General features: G+C 36.8%; 1 protein-coding gene across 2 annotated transcripts in view; it reads left to right on the top strand.

Annotated features, from left to right (window-relative positions):
• KIF11 (kinesin family member 11) overlaps nt 1-10,415 on the top strand; it is a 40,454-nt gene extending 30,039 nt beyond the window's left edge. For both annotated transcript variants that reach the window (XM_045567806.1, XM_045567807.1), the window contains exons 18-22: nt 2,558-2,837; nt 5,014-5,236; nt 6,514-6,665; nt 7,082-7,198; nt 9,364-10,415. In XM_045567806.1, coding sequence (XP_045423762.1) covers nt 2,558-2,837; nt 5,014-5,236; nt 6,514-6,665; nt 7,082-7,198; nt 9,364-9,495 — 904 coding nt within the window. In that variant the 3' untranslated portion in view covers nt 9,496-10,415. The remainder of the gene's footprint in view (nt 1-2,557; nt 2,838-5,013; nt 5,237-6,513; nt 6,666-7,081; nt 7,199-9,363) is intronic.
• Nucleotides 10,416-20,231: the final 9,816 nt, after the last annotated feature.

Below are 20,231 nucleotides of genomic sequence, written 5' to 3'. Positions count from 1 at the left end.
TTAGTTCTATTAGTTTTTGCCTCAGGTATTTTTGATACTCTGTTGTTGGGTACATATACAGTTAGGATTGTTGTGTCTCCTTGGAGAATTGACCCCTGTATTATTATGTAATATCCCTTTTTGTTCCTGACAATGTTTCTTGTTCTGAAGTCTACTTTGTCTGAAATTAATATAGGGCAGGTACTCCAGCTTTCCTTTGATTGCTATTTGCATGATACATCCTCCATCTCTACTTTTGGCCTAAGTCTTTATATTTAAAGTGGATTTTTTGTAGACAACATATAGTTGGGTCTTGCTTTTTCATCAAATTTAACAATCTGTACTTTCAACTGATTTGTTTAGACCATTCACATTTAAAGTGAGTGCTGATACAGTTGTATTAAAATCTGCCATTTTGCTATTTTCTATTTGTTAATTATTTGTTGTTTCTTTTTTCCTCTTTTTACCTTTCCTAGTTTAAATTGAGCATTTTTATGTTTTCATTTTATCTCTTCCATTAACTTGTTTATACTTTATTACCTTTTTTTGTGGTTTTTCTAGGATTTACAATATACTTTTTTTTTCTTTTTTTTTTGAGACAGGGGCTCACTCTGTTGCCTGGGCTAGAGTGCAGTGGCATCATCATAGCTCACTGTAAACTCCAACTCCTGGGCTTAAGCAATCCTCTTCCCTCAGCCTCCCGAATGGCTCGGACTACAGGCACATGCCACCACGCCTGGCTAATTTTTCTATTTTTTGTAGAGACAGGTCTTGCTCTTGCTCAGTCTGGTCTTGAACCTCTGAGCTTAAGCAAACCTCCTGCTTTGGCTTCCCAGAGTGCTAGGATTACAGGCATGAGCCACCATGCCCAGCCTATGTATGTGGCTCACGTTATATGTCTATTGAGCAGTGTTGCTCTAGAATTCTAGCCATCACTTATATATCACTACCTAATGTCTGTCAACTGTTTTTCAGCCCTGTTGTTGATCCTATTCAGTATAGCATATTCTATTGTGAACTCTTTTCTAGATTCTGAATCTAGAAAGTATTTCCTACTTTTTTTCCTAGTGTCCAGGCTGATGGATTTCTGGCCCATTCCATAGCTTTAGAGGGAATACTAGAGTAGGATTAAAGTGGGAAGGGAGCTATGTTATACTTTCTTAAGGCCTATGCAAGTCATTTTTCCTGTCTTCCTGACACTGATTGTCTACACCAGTGTTTATCAGTGTGGTAGTCTAGGAGCTCTGTTTAAAATCACCCATGAATCTGGGTGAAGTTTATGTATACTGAACCTAACTGCCTTTAGCATTGATTGTTATGGCTTGGGGCCACTGTTTTTTTTTTGAGACAGAGTCTCACTCTCTTGCCCGGGCTAGAGTGCCGTGGCGTCAGCCTAGCTCACAGCAACCTCAAACTCCTGTGCTTAAGCAATCCTACTGCCTCAGCCTCTCAAGTAGCTGGGACCACAGGCATGCTCCACCACCATGCCTGGATAATTTTTTCTATATATTTTTAGTTGTCCATATAATTTCTTTCTATTTTTTTAGTAGAGACGGAGTCTTGCTCTTGCTCAGGCTGGTCTCGAACTCTTGAGCTCAAACGATCCGCCCGCCTTGGCCTCCCAGAGTGCTAGGATTACAGGCGTGAGCCACTGTACCCGGCCTGTGGCCACTTTTGACTAAATCTCTTCTTCTCACTAGGTTGTAAGTTCTGTGTGGCGAGTGATTTATGTTGATAGTCTCCAAATTACCACTTAAATTTCTTTTCCTTTTTCAGTCACTTCCACTTAATTTGTAGGTTTGGTTTTGAACATCTTTGCTTACTTACTTAGTTGACCCACATGGTGTACCATCTAGTGGTAATAGAGGGTAACTTTCATTCTCTAAGGTTTAACTCTGTGGTCCTGTGAGGTGGCTTTGAACGCTACAGAGAAACATACTGAGAGGAGGAAATCATTAATGAATTTTAAGTGCATATTTTAACTGACATTAGTTTTATATCAAGTTCATGCCACATTGTTCTATATATGTAAAATTTGTCATACCCAGATATAATTTTCTTTTAATTATTAGAAAACTTTATAGTTAACTTTGTAAAATAACTTTTATAATGTTTATGATTTATTTTATGTACTAGGCAAAGGCAACTGCTTCATAACAGAATAACAGACTGATTGCCCAGTTTAGGGACTAGACCAGAGACTGTAGGAGATGCCCTGAAGTAACATAGTTTAGTAGGAGAAATAAAACAAGTACACAAATTTCATTTTAATAACTGTATAGTTAAATACTGTAAAAGGTACAAAGGAAAGCATCAAATCTGAAGGGCTGGGAAAGGTTTCATGAGGAAAGATGATCTTTTCAAAGTCATTTCATGGCAGATGTGATGTCAATCTGCTGTGAAAAGACACAGGCCAAAGCCTCCATCAGCAATGTAGAAGATTCCTTAAAAGCTTGGGCCCTCGAGCCAGACAGCCTGCATTCACATCTGCTACCTTAGGGCTGTATGATCTTTAGAAATTATATATCCTTTGAGTCTTAGTTTTCTGTTTCAACAATGTCATTGTCTTTTCTTGTAGGAAATCTAAGGATATAATCAACAAAACAACTTTTCACAGTAAAAAATTTTGTGCTGATTCTGATGGCTTGTCACAGGAACTCAGACATTTTAACCAAGAAGGTACAACATTGGTTGAAGAGTCTGTGAAGCACTGTGATAAACTCAGTAGCAACCTGGAAAAAATATCTCAAGAGACTGATCAGAGATGGGAGTCTCTGAATACAAGCACGGTTCATTTTTCTGAACAGTGGGTATCTTGCTTAAATAAAAGGGAACAGGAACTTCAGAATTTACTGGAGGTAATAACTTTGTAAGTGGAAGCTATTTTGGGGAGAATAGTACTAACTAGAAAATTAAATATTCCTAGCTAAGAACTGGCTTCAAAACAAATGATATTTTAAGACATAATGATTTAAAACTTCTAAGTATAATACTTTATGTGCTTATTACTTGATCTTGTTTCATGCTTGGTATAATGTCTTCTAAATCTTGATGTTAATTTAAGATTTGTCCAGTTTCTGTCCTGTATCTATCCTTGATTTTTGACTTGTTAGTTTCTTCAGGGAAGGGGGTACCCTGTCTTTTGATACATAATACCTTCCACTTATATATGATTTTTACTCTTCTCCAGGTACATTCAGACCTATTATTGCTTTAAGTATTTAGGATATTGTTCTGGTGGCTCAAGGGATACTTGATAGGTTTGTGGTTTTGCTTGAACCTTAACACTTGCATGAGCTCTTTGTGACTTAGTTTTTTCTTTCTGAGCAATAGAAGGATTTTACTAACATTCTCAGGAACTAGTATAAAGAATAAGTAAGTATTTTAAGCTGTATAAGCTATTTTCCCTAAAAGGAACCAGAGTTCGTGGAGAAATAACTGACTTCAAGTTTAAGGCAGAAAATGTATAAGAAATGAGCCTAGAGATCTTATCATACAAGAAAGTAAGGAAGCTATTAAAGATTACTGGGGTTGTCTCAAAAGGACTTAGTAGCCAACCTCCCTTTGTTCAAAGGTGGTATAATTTGAGCATCAAAAAGAATAATGGCTATAGTGGATTAAAACACATCAAATATATTAAAGCTCATGAATTCATATACATTTCATAGGCCTCTTTGGATCATGCTAGGGAAGCAATGCATTACTCTGAAAACTTGTGAATAAAGAAACAATATAGTTTCCATCTGTCTTTCCTGAAAGAACCATATCTTGGTTCTACAGGGTAATTAATGAAGAACAGTATTTTGTAGATTCTCAAATAATGAAGTGGAGAAGAAATGATAGAATTAATATATCACCATTTTGTAACCCCTAATGAAATAACCTCTATGGACATTAATGGCTGCTTAAACCATTTGATCTAAAGCTGAGGGCAAACTTTATAATTAATAGGGTAACCATACCTGAACCTACTGATTAATCTTAACATGAGAGACACAACTAGACATGTGCTTTCAGTACCACCTATGAAATATTCTTGCCAAAAAATTAAACCTGAATTAGATCAAGCCTTTAGATTTAATAACCAGTTTATAGAAAATACCAGGCTAGGTGCAGTGGCATGTACCTATAGTCCAAGCTACTCAGGAGGCTGAGGCAGGAGGACCACTTGAGCCCAGGAATTTGAGGCTGCAGTAAGCTATGATGGTGCCTTTGTATTCCAGCCTAAGCAACAGATTGAGACCCTGTCTCAGAAAGCACAAGAATAAGAAAATAAAGCATAGATCAACTGGCCAAATCCAGAATTTGAGATATTCAATAGAGATCTGGTTTCTTCAACAATAAAAATTTTTTTCAAGAGAAAAAAAATAAAAGGAAGGGTAACTGTAGATCAAAAGAGACTTAAGACTGTAGAGGGCCTTAAGTCCTAGTTTGCCTGAGACAGTCCTTGTGGTGTTGGGGTAACTAATCAGAATGGCCCCTTTCACTCTAAAAAGTGCCCCAGTTTGGACAATAAATTAAATTGTCAACTATTTAAGACCTAATAACCAAATCTAGTGATGAATTCTGGTTCAAACGAACCAATTTTGACACATATTTGAGACAATAGGTAAAATTTGAACACTGACTACACATTTTGATATGAAGGAATTAATTAATGTTAAACTTTTTATATGTGATAGTGGTCTTAAAATGCTTTTAACTCGAAGAGATATATGCTGAAGTAAGTGGATAAAATGATACAGGATTTGCTTCCAAATAATCCTGGGTCTGAGGAGGAAGTGGCCAATCTTGTTTCATTTGTATCCTATGTGTTGGTAAATGTGCTGAGTAACAGTTGCTCCACCGTCAAAAAAAAAAAAAATGTGCTGGGTAATCAATACAAGGAGTTAATTATACTGTTTTCTTTATTTTTGTATGTGTTTTTAGAACTTTTATTAAGGAAAATTTCAAGGTAAGGAAAAATGACATAGTGAATAAAGCACTGACAACTTTAATTTTAGTAATGAGAAAACTTATTTGTATCATTTACAGGTTGTAAACCAATGTTGTGAGGCTTCAAATTCAGAGATCACTGAAAAATTACGTGGATATAAAGCAACTAATGAGAACCAGCATAACATTTTTCTTGATCAGATAACTATTGATGAAGGAAAATTGGTAGCACAAAATGTAGAACTTAATGAAACTATAAAAGTTGGTTTGACTAAGCTTAATTGCTTTCTGCAACAGGATCTGAAACTGGATACCCCAACAGGTATTTTAAAAGGGAAATAGAATTGTTAAATTTTTTGAAGGTGAATTTAACCCTGTACAGTGTCAGATGTTCAGAAAAACTAGGTCCTGGCATTGCCTGATGGGAATTTGCTATCTCATGATAATCAACTCAAATATGAAAAAATTGGAACCCCAAAATTGTTTTAATCAAGCATTAGGTGTCATGATATTGGTGATAATGTACTCCTGGAAATTTGAACATTACAATTCAGTAAAATTTCAAAAACATTCAGAGAACTGACTTTGTTAAGAGAGAACATTTTCAAAACAAAAACCAACCATCTACCTAGCACTGTCTGTAAGAGGACGTTTTAGTGCCCAAAATATTGGAAGGATATAATCGACTAAATCTAAAGTTTAATGCAAAGTTCACCACATTGTGTATTTTGTTGTATCCCTTTCATTTTGTCATGGCATTTAGAAATCACCATTTTGAGAGATCAGACAGGGCAAAGATCAGTGTAGGCCATGATTCAGGGAGGCCTTCATGGAAGAGGTGTAACAAGCTGTTTTACACAGAATGAATAACTGGGTTCTTCACTGGATTGTGGTGATAGTTGCATACCCTACAAATTCACTAAAAATCATTGAATTGTACACTTAAAATAAGTGAATTTTATGGCATGTAAATTATACCTCAAATCTGGGTTTTTTTGTGTTTTTTTTGTTTTTTTTTTTAAAGCAATTATAAAAGGAGATTGTGCTACAGAATGTTGGTTTATTTTTTCCCCAAAAGAACTATAAGATTTAATTGTCCACTTTTCAATGAAATTGGGAATGTAAATATTGAGTGACAAGGCAAATGCCTTTGTAAGTTATGAAAGCATGAGCTCATTTTAAAGAAATGTAACTGGTTAATATTTAACCACCAAACCACATTTATAGTGAAATGATTACTCCTATCAAAGTAATCATGTTGGGAAATCTATACTCTTATTCCAATTATGCTGCCATTTCTCAGAACACCCTATAACTCCTTTTAGAGTCTACAACACATCTTTTGTACATCCTCAGAGATGGAAAGCTTCATATTTTGAGAGTAGGATGGATCTTGAAAATAGTCACTTGCCAAATTAGAAAATATTATTAGTTGCAAGCAATATGTGTCTGACAGGTAACAAGACTGATTCTCATATATGGCAATTGTTATATAATATTTTTGGAAGACAAGCCTCATTTAGAAGTTTTAGCATTTAAAAAAAAACCCTTATTTATATCCCAGAATAATTTTTCCTACTTACCTAATGTCCACTAAAGGTACAACACCACAGAGAAAAAATTACTTATACCCATCAACACTGGTGAGAACTGAACCACGTGAACATCTTCTTGATCAGTTGAAGAGGAAACAGCCTGAGCTGTTCATGATGCTCAACTGTTCAGGAAATAACAAAGAAGAAACCAGTCAGGTAAAATTTAAAGCAGCATAATTTTAGAATTCTCCTGTAAACTCTTGATGTGGTCAACGTCATGGGAAGAATTTTACTGTGTGCCCTTCAGTTTTACCCTGCCTTCTCATTAATAATAGTTGCTTGTCACTTAGGCTTGTTTCTTCCAATCTTACCAGTTTTTCCATTATTAGACTAGTAGATAATTGTAGTCATATTTATATTGTGTTTATTAACATTTTAGTATAGGAACCTCTACTTTATATAAGAGCATATAGAGTAGAGGGATGAATATTTGTAGACTTTCTGGTAATTTTGTTGAGGTTTAACTTTTATACAATGGGCACTGTGTTACATTTAAAGAAGAAAACTGCCTTTGCTTTCACGATGATTTTTAAGCCCTTGGACTTTGTCACTCATCCAGCTTCTTATTTTAGGACATGGATGTAGAAAAGGCAGTTCTGAGGCAATACGTTGCAGAAGCTCTAAGTCAAGAGCCATCTGTAGATGCTAGTGTGGATTGTTCGTCAATTGGCGGAGTTCCATTTTTCCAGGTACCTGATTATATCATATCAGATAACCCACATCTGATGTAAATTCACTTACTATTCAATATAAAGGCAATACTCTTCGTGAGTAGAACAACAAAACTTTACATTCATGCTTTTGGGATGGGTTGTTAACTTTTCCAATTTAAATTACTCACACAAATCTAGTATTAATAAGGGGTTTTCTATAGAATAAACAAAGGCAAAATTTTACTTAATCTATATCCTCAGCTAGTTATCTTCAGCTATTATAATTATCCCCCTTCTGCTGCCTATATACTCAGAATGGATACTGAGAGCAGTCATTTCTATCTTCCAGCTACATTTGACACAGAAGTCCTGGAGCCCATCTCTGCCCACAATCAGACTTTGAAGGCTACAAGGTTTAAAAGATTGAGAGACTGGAGGCCTCTTAGATTCTGTTAGTGATTTCTCCTGCCTGAGGCTCTTGTCTTGTTAACTATTCCCCCAAAGTTCCTGAGCTCCTTGCCTGCTCTGATCCTATGCAATTAAACCCTGTGAACTCTCCCACCCCCCTTTTAACACTGTTGGGAGCAGGGCACTATAAAAGGCACTATAAATTGCCTAGAGTGTTTGCCTCTAATTTGAAGATATAAGCCAAGGCAAAGTGTGTGAAGTAAGAATTTCCTTATGAAGGACACTGATATCTACATTTTACAGTTGAAGTGCCACTTCTGATATGCGTATGCTTGTACCTGTTTTTAATAGATTTACAGGTCTTTCCCCGAAAATCCTGAAGATTCTTTATCCCTGATTTCAACTCTTAAAAGTTCACTTTAGATTCTCTTATATTCCTCTATGTCTATCTCTGGGCAATTTTATCCCCAAATTCTTCCTACCTTTTGCTTTATTCTTTACTATTATAGAACAGTAAATATTTTTTTCAGTTTTTCATCCCTCTCTTCAATCTTATAAAGTTAGGAAAAGAGGGAAAGATAAAAGAACCTTAGTGACAACTTAATACCTGGTCAGAAATCCTTTCATTATAATCATTTGTGGCATTTTGAAGGTTGGCCTTAGTGATTCAGCTATAGCAAGGAAATCCCTACAGTGCCAGAAAAGATTTGGTATTGAGTTTTAGACCTTCAGCTGAAGTCCACAAATGATCTTTTCTCTGATAAGGGAATTTCTCTGGGTCTAAACCTTTAAAAGTTGGTTTATGGTTTGTCTCAGCATTGATAATTGAGTGTACAGTGAATGTCACCAGTATCAATGTTTTCTATAGGTAAGGAGGAGGATTCCAGCAAAATATAACTCCCAAATAAGGAATATGAATTAAGTTTTTAAAAAGATAAAATACTATTAAAAAATAAGATAAGCAAAAGTGACTTAAGGTAGCCCATATACCAGCATCTCTGCTTAAAGTAGAATTTGCTTTTTTGCATGATAGCAAATCTTTGTTTCCCTAGAGCAGGGTTCCTCAAGGACAACACTACTGATATTTTAAACTAGATAATTCTTTGTTGTTGTGGACTTTCACGTGGATCATACTATGTATAGCAGCATCCTTGGCTTCTACTTAGTAGCACTGCCTAGTTGTAACAACTAAAAATGTCTCTAAACATTACCAAATGTTCCCTGAGAGGCAAAATCACTCCCTGATAAGAACCACTAGATCTGTAATTATGTCTTAACAAATAAAGCAAAAAATTAATATTTCTTTCACCTTACTTCTTCCATTAGTGGTAGAATAAAGAAGGCATCTGGCTGGGTGTGGTGGCTTGTTCCTGTAACCCCAGCACTTTGGGAAGCTTAAAGTGGGAGGATCACTTGAGGCCAGGAATTCAGGACCAGCCTGGGCAACATAGTGAGACCCCATCTCTGTAAAAAAAATTAGCTGGTGTGGTGGCGTGCACCTGAGTAACTCAGGAGGCTAGGTCGGGGGATTATTTGAGCCCAGGAGTTTGAGGCTGCAGTGAGCTGTGATCACACCATTGCACTCTAGCCTGGGTGACAAAGAGTGAGACCCTGTCTCTAAACCAAAAAATAAATAAATAAATAAATAAAATAAAAGGGGGGGGCATGCACCTCTACTTGCCAAACAAATTGGTGGCTCAAACTTGTGCTAAAATTTTTCTGAAGTTAGAGTATAGCTAATGTGTATCAAATGTTACTTTATATTGACTTAATTTCTCCCCTTGTATCCACAGCATAAAAAATCACATGGAAAAGACAAAGAAAACAGAGGCATTAATCCACTGGAGAGGTCTAAAGTGGAAGAAACTACAGAGCACTCTGCTACAAAGAGCAGATTACCTCTACGAGCCCAGATAAATCTTTAGCTAACTTGAGGGTCAGAGATTTTATTTTAAAGAAACATTAAAAATAAAACCTGAAACCCCAGAACTTGAGCTTTGTACATAGATTTTAAAAGAATCGATTAAATCAAGATAGTACTGTAAACTTTATTGAATTAATATCTACCCAGTTTTCTGTCATCCTAAAGTTCACTGTGTATTAAGTTGGGTTTCATCTGGAATTTGCATTTAGTAAATATATATTTCTAGTTTTTCATATAATGTAGCTCTTTTATAAAAAATGAAAAAAATTTTGTACATTATTAAATGGGGAATATATAGGAATTATATTGGTCTTCTAGACTTGAACTTACATAGGTAAATATCATCAGCACCTGGCCTTAGAAAGGACCATCTCATTTCTTTTCTTGCTATGCCTTAATTAAGTCTATATTTGCTTGCGTACTCTCTAGACTTCCCTCTGCTCAATTTCTCCCTTTTTATTTTTCACCAAACCATTTGTACAGCTACAAAAGGTATCCTTATTATGAGAGATAGCCAGAATTTTACAAAGAAATCTTTAACACTTTTTAGTGGTTATCTCTAAAATCACTGTCAACAATAAACACAACCCTAGAAGTAAATATCCCTTCCTTCAATATTTTTAATTTGTTTCCCATAGATAAGAAAGCATTTCATTTTTTGTTATGAGGCCTAACAAATAAGCCCCGCAGAGTTCACAAAAATCCCACTTCTCCAGAATATATATTGCTGTTATAGGAGCACTACCTAGAGCTCTGATTAATGGTTATGCTGCCCCACTCTAAGGCCTGTGTCTTTTGGAGAAGGTCACAGTGATTTAAGGACTTTTTGAAACTATTATTTGTGTCCATAATTTATATTCTTTTGTTTACCTGATGAAACTTTCTGTTCCTTTTTCGTATATAATAAAATATGTATATGTATATTTCTCTCTTGAGATCTTAACTCTTAGAAGGGCCCTGGTAACCGTATTTCTGGAGCTTGAGGTGTTTCAGCATGAAGAACTAGAGCACTTGGAGGGAATATGTCCAAAGAATAAATTCAGTGCCCATACCAAGTTCAGTGTATAAATTTTAGAAACATTTGACTTTGATAACTAAGTAAAACCAAACCTTAGTGGAGAATTAAAAAATATGTACTTACAGGAACTAAATTTACCTTATAGAAGTATTAATTATCTTAGTAAACATAATGGACATAATTTCTCTGCAAAATCAGATGTCAATATAAGCTATGGATAATATCTAATAAACTGCCTCCCTTGGTAAATCCATTAATACATTTAGTTTCAGCAATTCTACCTTTTTGCGCCATAATTTTGTATCTGGCAGTGAGTTATGCAAGCTGCACTAACTTTCCTCAAATAAACTTCTACACAGGTACCACCAAGGAAGAAGGGCCCTGGTAAACACTGCAAGGTTTTAGTCACACTCCAAGGGGCTACACCTTGGGTGGAAGATTAATCAGAAATACATTGGTCCTCACATGGCCTGAAGTCCAACTTTAAGTCATCTCATTCCATGACTGTTTTAAAGAGAATGCTAATGCAACTAATTGAACTGCCTGACAAAGCAAAAGAATTTTAACATCCCAAGCCATAAATTAGCTCTACAAATTTTCATATACAACATCAGGCCCTCAATAAATGAGTGGCATCAGCAAAAATGGCAAAGTAGATAGTTTCAAGGACCTGTTCCTCCACAGAAACATTGAAAAATCAAGCAAAAACATTCAGAAACAACTTTGACAGAACTCTGAAATACAGTCAAAGGTTTATAGCCACGAAGCATATGCAGAATCAAGAAAAAGACAATCTAAAAACAGAAGACAAGCTTCTCTGTGATTTACTCTCCCTCTCCCCATTCTCTTCTTCAGTTCTGCAGCAGTCTTGAAGACAGCAGCCCACATTTTCAGCATGGGATCTAGTTCCTGGTTCCTAGGAAGAAGAGAGAGCTTATTCTTGGAAGATTATATTTGTTTTAAACTGGCTGGGGCAACTTGAAGGACTGACACAAGACACTTGCTTTTGTTTCATCTAACTTATAACTCAATTGGGGTGGAAAGTGGATGGCATTTCTCATCAGGCAAATGAACAACTGCTGACACCTGGGGCAAAAAAATTACAGTCGAGGTAAACAAAGGAGTGCCGAAAGCCTGAGAGGAAAAGCAGTGGAGAGAATTTCTTAGGGAAATTAGGTCATTCAAAAGCACTGTGTATTCTGGGGAATTTAGAAAGCCATGAACATGCCCAGGTCGAGTTGCACGTTCAGAGAAGACCTGAGAAGGCCCTAAGCTTTATCGTCTGGCTGATCTCTAGACTCAGTACAAGCTGGAAATAAAGACAGATTTTAAATGGGCTGGCTAAGCATTGAAGGTATGTCCCAACACAGCGAATCAGCAAAAACAGAGGGTTTTTTCTTTCCTCCTTGTTTTATTTTTTTGGCAACTGGTATTCAAGGGAACCTCTCCATCACACTAGCTGAACACAAGCAAAAGGAAGAGACATTAGAGACCACATAAGTCAAAGAACAGAGATATTACAAAAATAGTTTAGAGAAGTCACTAAAAAATCCATTACTAGGCCATGACGAGCAACAAAAACAAACCCTGAGGGAGTGAAGAATTTGGTTTCCAGAGTTACCATGTTATAATATTCAAAATAATGTTTAGTTTTAACAAAAACTATGAAGCATGCATACAAAGTATAACCCATACATAGAAAAAATTAGCATACACTGCAGAAGCACAGATGTTGGACTTAAAAAAATTTTTTTTCTTTTTTTGTTGCTCTAAGCTAGAGTACAGTAGCACCATCAGTTCACTGCAGCCCCAACTCAGGCTCAAGTGATCCTCCTGCCTCAGCTTCCCAAGTAGCTAGGACTACAGGTACATGCCACCACACCTGACTAATTTTTTTTTATTATTATTATTTTTTAGGGACAGGATCTTTCTACGTTGCCCAGGCTGGTTTCAAACTCCTAGTCTCAAGTGATCCTCCTGTCTCCGCCTCCCAGAGTGCTGGGATTATAGGCATGAGCCACTCACTGTACCTGGCCCCAGACAAAGTTTTTAAATCAACTGTCTCAAATATGCTTAAAGAGAAAGGAAATCAGGAAAACAATTGAGAATTATCAATAAAGGAATTATACAAATCAGGGGCCGAAAAGTACAATAACAAAGGGGGAAAAACACTGAAAGGTTCTAACAGCAGATAAGAGCAGGCAGTAGAAAGAATCAGTGAAGCTGAAGGTAAGTCAATTGAAATTATTCAATCTGGGGAGCAGCAAGAAAAGAATGAAGGAAAATAAACAAACAGCTTAAGAGACCCATGGAGTACCACCAAGCATATCAACATTTGCAAAATGGGAATTTCAGAAGAGAGAAAGGGGCAGAAAGAATATTTAAAGAAATAATGGCTAAAAACATCTCAAATTTGTTAAAATACTTGAATCTACCACCCAAGAAGTTTATGGAACTCCAAATAGGATAAACTCAGAAGAGCTCCATTATGAGACACATAATCAAATTGTCCAAAGCTGAAGACGAAAGCATCAAGAGAGTAACCATGATGACATACCACTTTATATCCATAAAAATGGATATACAAGAAGTACAGAAAATGCTAAGTGTTGGTGGGGAAGTTGGGAAATGGGAACCTTTGTGCATTGCTGGTGGGAATGTAAGATGGTTCAGCTGCTGTGGAAAAAGGGTTTGGTGGTTCCTAAAATGGTTAAACAGGCTGGACATGGTGGCTCATGCCTGTAATCCCAGCATTTTGGGAGGCCAAGGCAGAAGGATTGCTTGAGGCTAGGAGTTTGAAACCAGGCTGGGCAACAAAGTGAGACTCTGTCTCTACCAAAAGAAAAAAGGCCTGGCATGGTGGTGTGTGCCTGTAAGCTCAGGTACTCAGGAGGCTGAGGTGGGAGGATAGCTTTGAGCCCAAGAGTTTGAGGCTATAGTGAACTATGATCGCCCCACACCACTGCGCTCCAGCCTGGGTGACAGTGAGACCCTGTCTCAAAAATAAAAATAAAAAAATAAAGATAAAAAGGTTAAACATAGAATTACCATGTGGCCCAGCAATTATACTCCTAGGTGTCTACCCAACAGAAAACATACATCCACACAAAAATGTGTACACAAATGTTTATACAGCACTATTCACAAAGGCAATTATGTTGTAAACAACCCAAATGTTCATCAATGTAAGAACAGATAAACCAAATATGGTATATATTTTTTTCAAAATGGTATATACATATGATGGATCACTCAGCCATAAAAATGAACTACTGATACATGCTAGTATGTAAATGAACCTCAAAAATATTCTAAGTGAAAGAAGTCAAACACAAAAGTTCATATGTTGTATGATTCCACTTTTATGAAGTATCCAGAATAAGTAATTTCATAGAAACAGCAGATTGGTGGTTGCCAAGTCTGGGCTGAATGAAGGAATGGGGAATGGTTGCTTAATGGGTATGGAGTTTTCTTTTGGGGTGTTGGAAATGTGTTGGAACTAGATAAGAGGCAGTGGTTGCACAACATTGTGAATATACTAAATGGATTTTATATTTTAAAATGGTTGACTTTATATTATGTGAATTTCACTTTAAAGCCATTCAAAATATAAAGGGTGTCCTATTAAAAAAAAGGCATCAATATTGTTGGTAGAATTAATTAGCAGATAAAAAAAATTTCTTAAATGCTACAATTTAAAAAAAATGTATACATTGTGTGTCCATAAAACAAGTGTTTTCTCTCCTTAAAACAAAACAAAAAAACCATGATATACAAGGAACTAGACCTTGATAAAAAAAACTGAGAGAAGAGATAGACAATAGAAAAACAAATCACAGAAAATACAGCTAATGGAATTGCCAAACAAGATTTAAAAAAATTAAATATTCAAAAATTTTAAAGACAAGATGGAATATTTGGACTGAAAACTGGAAACTATAAAAAGGAATCAGATGGAAATTCTAGAATTGAAAAATACAATAAATTGTCAACATGGATGAGTTTAGTTGCTGAGTAGTCACAGTTTAAAAAGAGGGGAAAAAATGGATGACAGGTTAGAAAATAGTTATAGCTGACCCTCAAGAAACATGAGCTCAAACAGCACAGGTCGACTTGCACATAGAATTTCTTCCACCTCTGCCAGCCATAAGACAACAAGACCAATCTGTCCTCTGCCTCAGCCTTCTCAGCGTGTAGATGTCAAAGAGGAAGGCCTTTATGATGATCCACTTCCACTTAATGAATAGAAAATATATTTTCTCTTCCTTATGATTTTCTTAATAACATTTTCTTTTCTCTAGCTTTATTATAAGAATGCAGTATACAACACATATACAAAATATGTGTTGACTGTTTACCTTATCGGTAAGGCTTCTGGTCAACAGCAGACTATTAGTTAAGTTTTTGGGAGTCAAGTTATATACGGATTTTTGACTGTGTAGGGGGGTTGGCACCCCTAACCCCTGTGTTGTTCAAGGGTCAACTGTATACTAATGCATGGGTGCACAAGAAGATGGGAAACATAACAGGTTATGTGAAGAGGTCTAACATACATGTAATTGGAGTCTTGAGGGAAAAAGAATGAGATTAAATCCCTATGTATTAGCTTGTGCTGCCATAACAAAATGCCATAGGATGGTTGCTTAAACCATTGAAATTTATTTTCTCACAGTTGTGGACTCTGGAAGTCAGATCAGGGTGCCAGCATGATTGGGTTCTGGTGAGAGCTCACCTCCTGGCTTATAGATGGTGCCTTCTCACTGTTTTCACATGCCAGGGTGGGAAGGGGGGGCACACTTATAGTGTCTTTCTTGTAAGGACACTAATCTTACCATATTAGAGCCCCATCCTTACGACCTCATTAACTTTGATTACCTCCTTATAGTCCCTATCTCCAAATACAGTCACATTGGGGGTTAGGGCTTCAACATGTGAATTTTTGGGGGACACAATTCAGTCTATAGCACTATACAAACCCCAAGCAGGACAAATACAAACTGACACCGAGGTATTTCATAGACAAACTGCTAAAAACCAAAAATAAATATCTTAAAAGTAACCAGAGAGAAAAAGATAATTTTCAGAGGGGCAACAATTAAGCTGACTTTGCAGTAGAAAGATGGAAGCAGACAATGCAATGATAGCTTCACATTACTGAATGAGGTTATGTCAGTGGCAATGGTGGAGTATGGTCCTCTGAAAACCTATTCCTCCACAAACGCAGTGCGACCATTGAGATAACCTGTCAAAATCAAATTTTTCAGAATTCTGGAAATTAACAAAGGCTTTGCAACAATCTAAGGAGCATTTATTTAAAAAACAAAAGGCTGTATCTTAGTAAGAATGATCAGCTTTGCAGTGTTTTAACTTGCCCTATGCTCTTCACTCTCCTCAACTCATTAGCCTTGAAAACCAACAGTTCCACAGTCAACGAAAACTTGTAGCCTAGCAGCCACTTGCTAAAACACAATGGGTTTGGAGAGCCCCCCAAAACAGCATTTTTTGAGAACTGTCATTATTTGGTCTGACAATTCCCTGGAAGCCTCCGCTGACAAGACTTGCCTTTATTTGACCTGATTCAGACTTGCTCAATGAGAACAGCCTTTTACCTGGAGATATTTGTTGAAAATAATCAGTAGTGGCCAGGTGTGGTGGCTCATGCCTGTAATCTCACCTCTCTGGGAGGCCAGGAGCTCGAGACCAGTCTAGGCAGAATAGCAAGACCCCCATCTCTACCAAAATAATAACAATAATAATAACAATAATCAGCTGAATGGTGTCTTGTGCCTGTAGTCCTAGCTACTTGGAAGGCTGAGGTGGGAGGATTTCTTGAGCCCAGAAGTTGAAGACTGCAGTGAGCTATGATCATGCCACTGCACTCCAGCCTGGGTGACAGAGTGAGACCATGTCTCTTAAAAAAATAAAAAATTAAAAATTAAAAAAATAATAATTGTAGCAATGGTTAGCATTACAGCTTCCCTAGGCAATGATAAAAGTTGAGGCAAAGAATAAGGTGACCAAAAACACATCAAAAGAAGAGCTGAGGAATGAGATGTCCACAGGAGGCTTCCCAGATTGATGCCATATTCATGGGCATCTAGAAGGCCATGCACACACATGGGCCTCTATGTGCATGCCCAAATTTCATGCACATGCCCAGGAAAGACCTAAGAAGGTCCTAAATTCTCACATCTGGCTGACTTTGAGGCACTGAAAAAACATAGGGAAGATTAAGCTACCATTTTTAATTGCCTGCCTGAGTGTGAAGGTGTGTGCCAACACACACACGCACACACACAGCCTTTTGGCAGTAGCTGGGATACTTATTAGATTCAGCCATTTAAATAAATACCTAATCATATAGCTGACCACTAAGCTAACCAAACAGAGACTTCAGTGGTCACATATGAAAAAGAATACAGACTTTACAAAGTAGTTCAGAAAAGTCACTAAACAAACAACATCAATAAGTCCTGGGGAGAGAGAAGAATGTGATTTCCAGAGTTGCCATATTGTATCACTACAAATGCCAAATTTTGTATAAAAAATTATGACAAAAGCAAAGAAAGAAAGTATGGTCCTTGTACAGGAAAATAGCAATTTCCAGAAACTATCCTTGAGGAAATCTAGATCTTAGACTTACTAGACAGAGAATTTAAATCAATTATTTTAAATGTGTTCAAAGAGCTAAAGAAAACCATGTTTGAACAAGAAAAGCATGAGAGCAATGTCTCACCAAATAGAGAATAACAATAAAGAAGTGGAAATGATAAAGAACCAGATAGAAATTTCAGAGTTGAAAAATATACTAACTGAAATAAAAAATTCACTAGAGGGACTCAAGAGCATATTTGATCAAGCAAAACAGTAGTAACTTGAATATAGATCAATTGAGATTATCTATTCTGAAGAACAGAAAGAAAGAACAAAGAAAAATGAATAGAGAGTATCAGGAACTTGTGGGACATTGTTAAGTATACCAACATACATATAATGAGAGTCCTAGGAGAAGAGGAGAGAAAGTGACAGCAAGAATATTTGAAGAACAATTGATAAAAACTTCCTAAATTAGCTGAAAAAATTAATCTATTAATACATATCTAAGATGTCCAAAGAACTGCAAGTACGAGCCCTTTCAGTCCTTTGAGTTTCTAGCACCTCTGTTGTTAGGTGCATCCATATTTAGAATTGCTATACTTCTTAGTGAATTGATATCTTTATCATTACGTAATGTTCCTTCCTCTTTATCCTTGGTAATATTCCTTATTCTAAAGTCAACTTTGATATTAATATAGACACACCAGCTTTCTTTATTTCTTTTTCTTTTTGTTTTTTAAGAGATGGGTCTTGCTATGTTGCCTAGGCTGGAGTGCAGTGGCTATTCACAGATGCAATCATAGTGCACTGCAGCCTCCAACTCCTGGGCTTAAGCAATCCTGCTGCCTCAGCCTCCTAAGTAACTGGGACTACAGCAGCACTGCACCCAGCTCCCAGCTTTCTTTTGATCAGTGTTTAAGAGTGGGGGTTTCTCAGTGATTTTTTCCTCCTTCTGTTAGCCAAACTCTGCTTGTTTCTTTAGTAGTTGCTAGACTCTCCCACCTAGAAGTTTTTTGGTTTTTATCTTTATCACAGTCACAATGGTCTTCACCTGTTCCCTGGGAGTCACAAGGTATGCTGCCCTTCCCCCTATGGCTTTTGTCTATAAGAAAAAAGGTTCTGGGCAGAGCTTCAGACCTTTCCAGTAGTAGTGGCTGCTCCCTTCTCCCCAGCCTGCACCATGGATGAAGGTTTCTCTAGCCTCCCACCCTGCCTCCAATCTTTCTTAAGCACCTGATAAAGTCCATGGAGAAGAGCCTGCTAGTGGGTACAACCTCCAGTTGAGTCTGCAGCTCCCAGGGAGTCTATACTTTCATGCTAGTTCACATGGAGCCTTTGGCAACTGGTTAAAAACCTCAGCAGAATTCTTACCCGTTTGCATGGTAGCCGGTCTCCTCTCAAGCTCTGACAGGTCAGCCACTGCTCATTCTGTCCCTCTTTGGAAGGGCTTATCTTTCCCTAGAGTACATGGCTGTTCTGATGCCTTAGCTCTCAATGGGTTCAAGAAAAGTTATGACTCTAATTTATCTAGTTTTTTCTTGTTGGGTGGAAACAATGCTCTTTTCGGCTTTCTGTATCCCAGGTGGGAGTGAAATCAACATGGCCTATCATTAACATTTTCTAACTTGTTAGACATATAGTGGAACTACTTTGAAGAGAGATTCTTTTCCAGTGTGTATCTGTTTTGTTCCTATTTTACTTTTCTTAAACAAAAATTGTTATTTGTCTATTTACCATATCTTCTAGCTCTCTGCCAGCTAAAAGCCTTTCCCAGTCTTTATGGTCACTTTCCATTTCTTCAAAGTATACTTGCCCAGTGTGTACTTGAAAGGACCTACGAAAATAAGTATTTGATTTGATATCCTGGTAGGTCTAACCTAACCTTACTCAAAAGCTTTTGTTTTGAAGGAAATGTAAAACCATTCTGTTACGCCTTGGTTTGGCAGATTAACTAAGGAAGCAAGTGGCTTTTGTTCAGCAGGAGCATCAGCAGCAGGTCTCACTTGGAACTTTCTTCCCCTAAAGAGAAAGAGAGAGACGAGAAACTGGTAGAACAATTTTATAAATGTTCTGTTAAAAATATTATTTTAAAGGGCTGTTGTCATTCTTTCACTGAATTAAAGATCACTTAGCTGGTTGTATAACTTACAATGAGGACAGTAAAAATAAAATCAAGCTATCCTTTTAGAATGACTCTGATTTTTCTTTTTATCAATGGGACTAGAACATGAATTGAAAAAGCTAATAATTTTTTCTTGACTTTTCTATAAAGACAAATAATGGGCCTATTTCATACCCTTTGTAAGGAAATGTTATCAATCACTTATTTAACATAAAGTATTAGATAATGGAAATATTTTAGGAAATGGAGTTGGAAATAACTTGTAGTGTAATTTTTATGCCTTTTCAAATAAAAGGGGGTAGAAATCAAATTTAACATGGTACTAAATGATTAATAATTTTGCATATGCTATATTTATATACTATGTATATACTTATGTGCTTGATTATAATAGGCAACATATACTTGCATATATAGATTTAGATTTAATAAAGCAACTTTTAGCCGGGCATGGTGGCTCATGCCTGTAGTCCCAGCTACTCGGGAGGCTGAGGCAGTAGGATCGCTTAAGCCCAGGAGTTTGAGGTTGCTGTGAGCTAGGCTGATGCCACGGCACTCACTCTAGCCCGGGCAACAAAGTGAGACTCTGTCTCAAAAAAAAAAAAATAAAATAAAAATAAAGCAACTTTACTCTTTTGTTTTTTCTTTTTCTATTGTGAAGACTTCCTGTTTTTCACCTTAATATCCTAGACCAGCAAGGTGCACACCCAAGGAACAAAGTGATAGGTATGAACTTCTGGTTTACAAATAGGCTCTTGCACATGTTACCATTGCTGACTCAATAGCAAAGACTTGTGGAACCACAAAAAGCCCTTACTTGTTTAAGAATCATATCTGAGATTAAATCCTTGCTTTGCTATTTATTAGCTCTGGGCCTTTGGACAAGTTGTTTAACCTTTCTGGGCCTATTTCCTCACCTGTAAAATGGAGTTCTTATCTATCAGCTAAGCCTCTCAAAATGCAGCCAAAGGTTCTTAGGCTTCCAGCCTTGAGGGTATAA

The sequence above is a fragment of the Lemur catta genome, chromosome 14 (genome assembly GCF_020740605.2).
Source record: "Lemur catta isolate mLemCat1 chromosome 14, mLemCat1.pri, whole genome shotgun sequence".
NCBI lineage: Eukaryota > Metazoa > Chordata > Mammalia > Primates > Lemuridae > Lemur > Lemur catta.
Note: the sequence above shows the minus strand (reverse complement) of the source record. Positions and strands in the feature narration are given on the sequence as shown.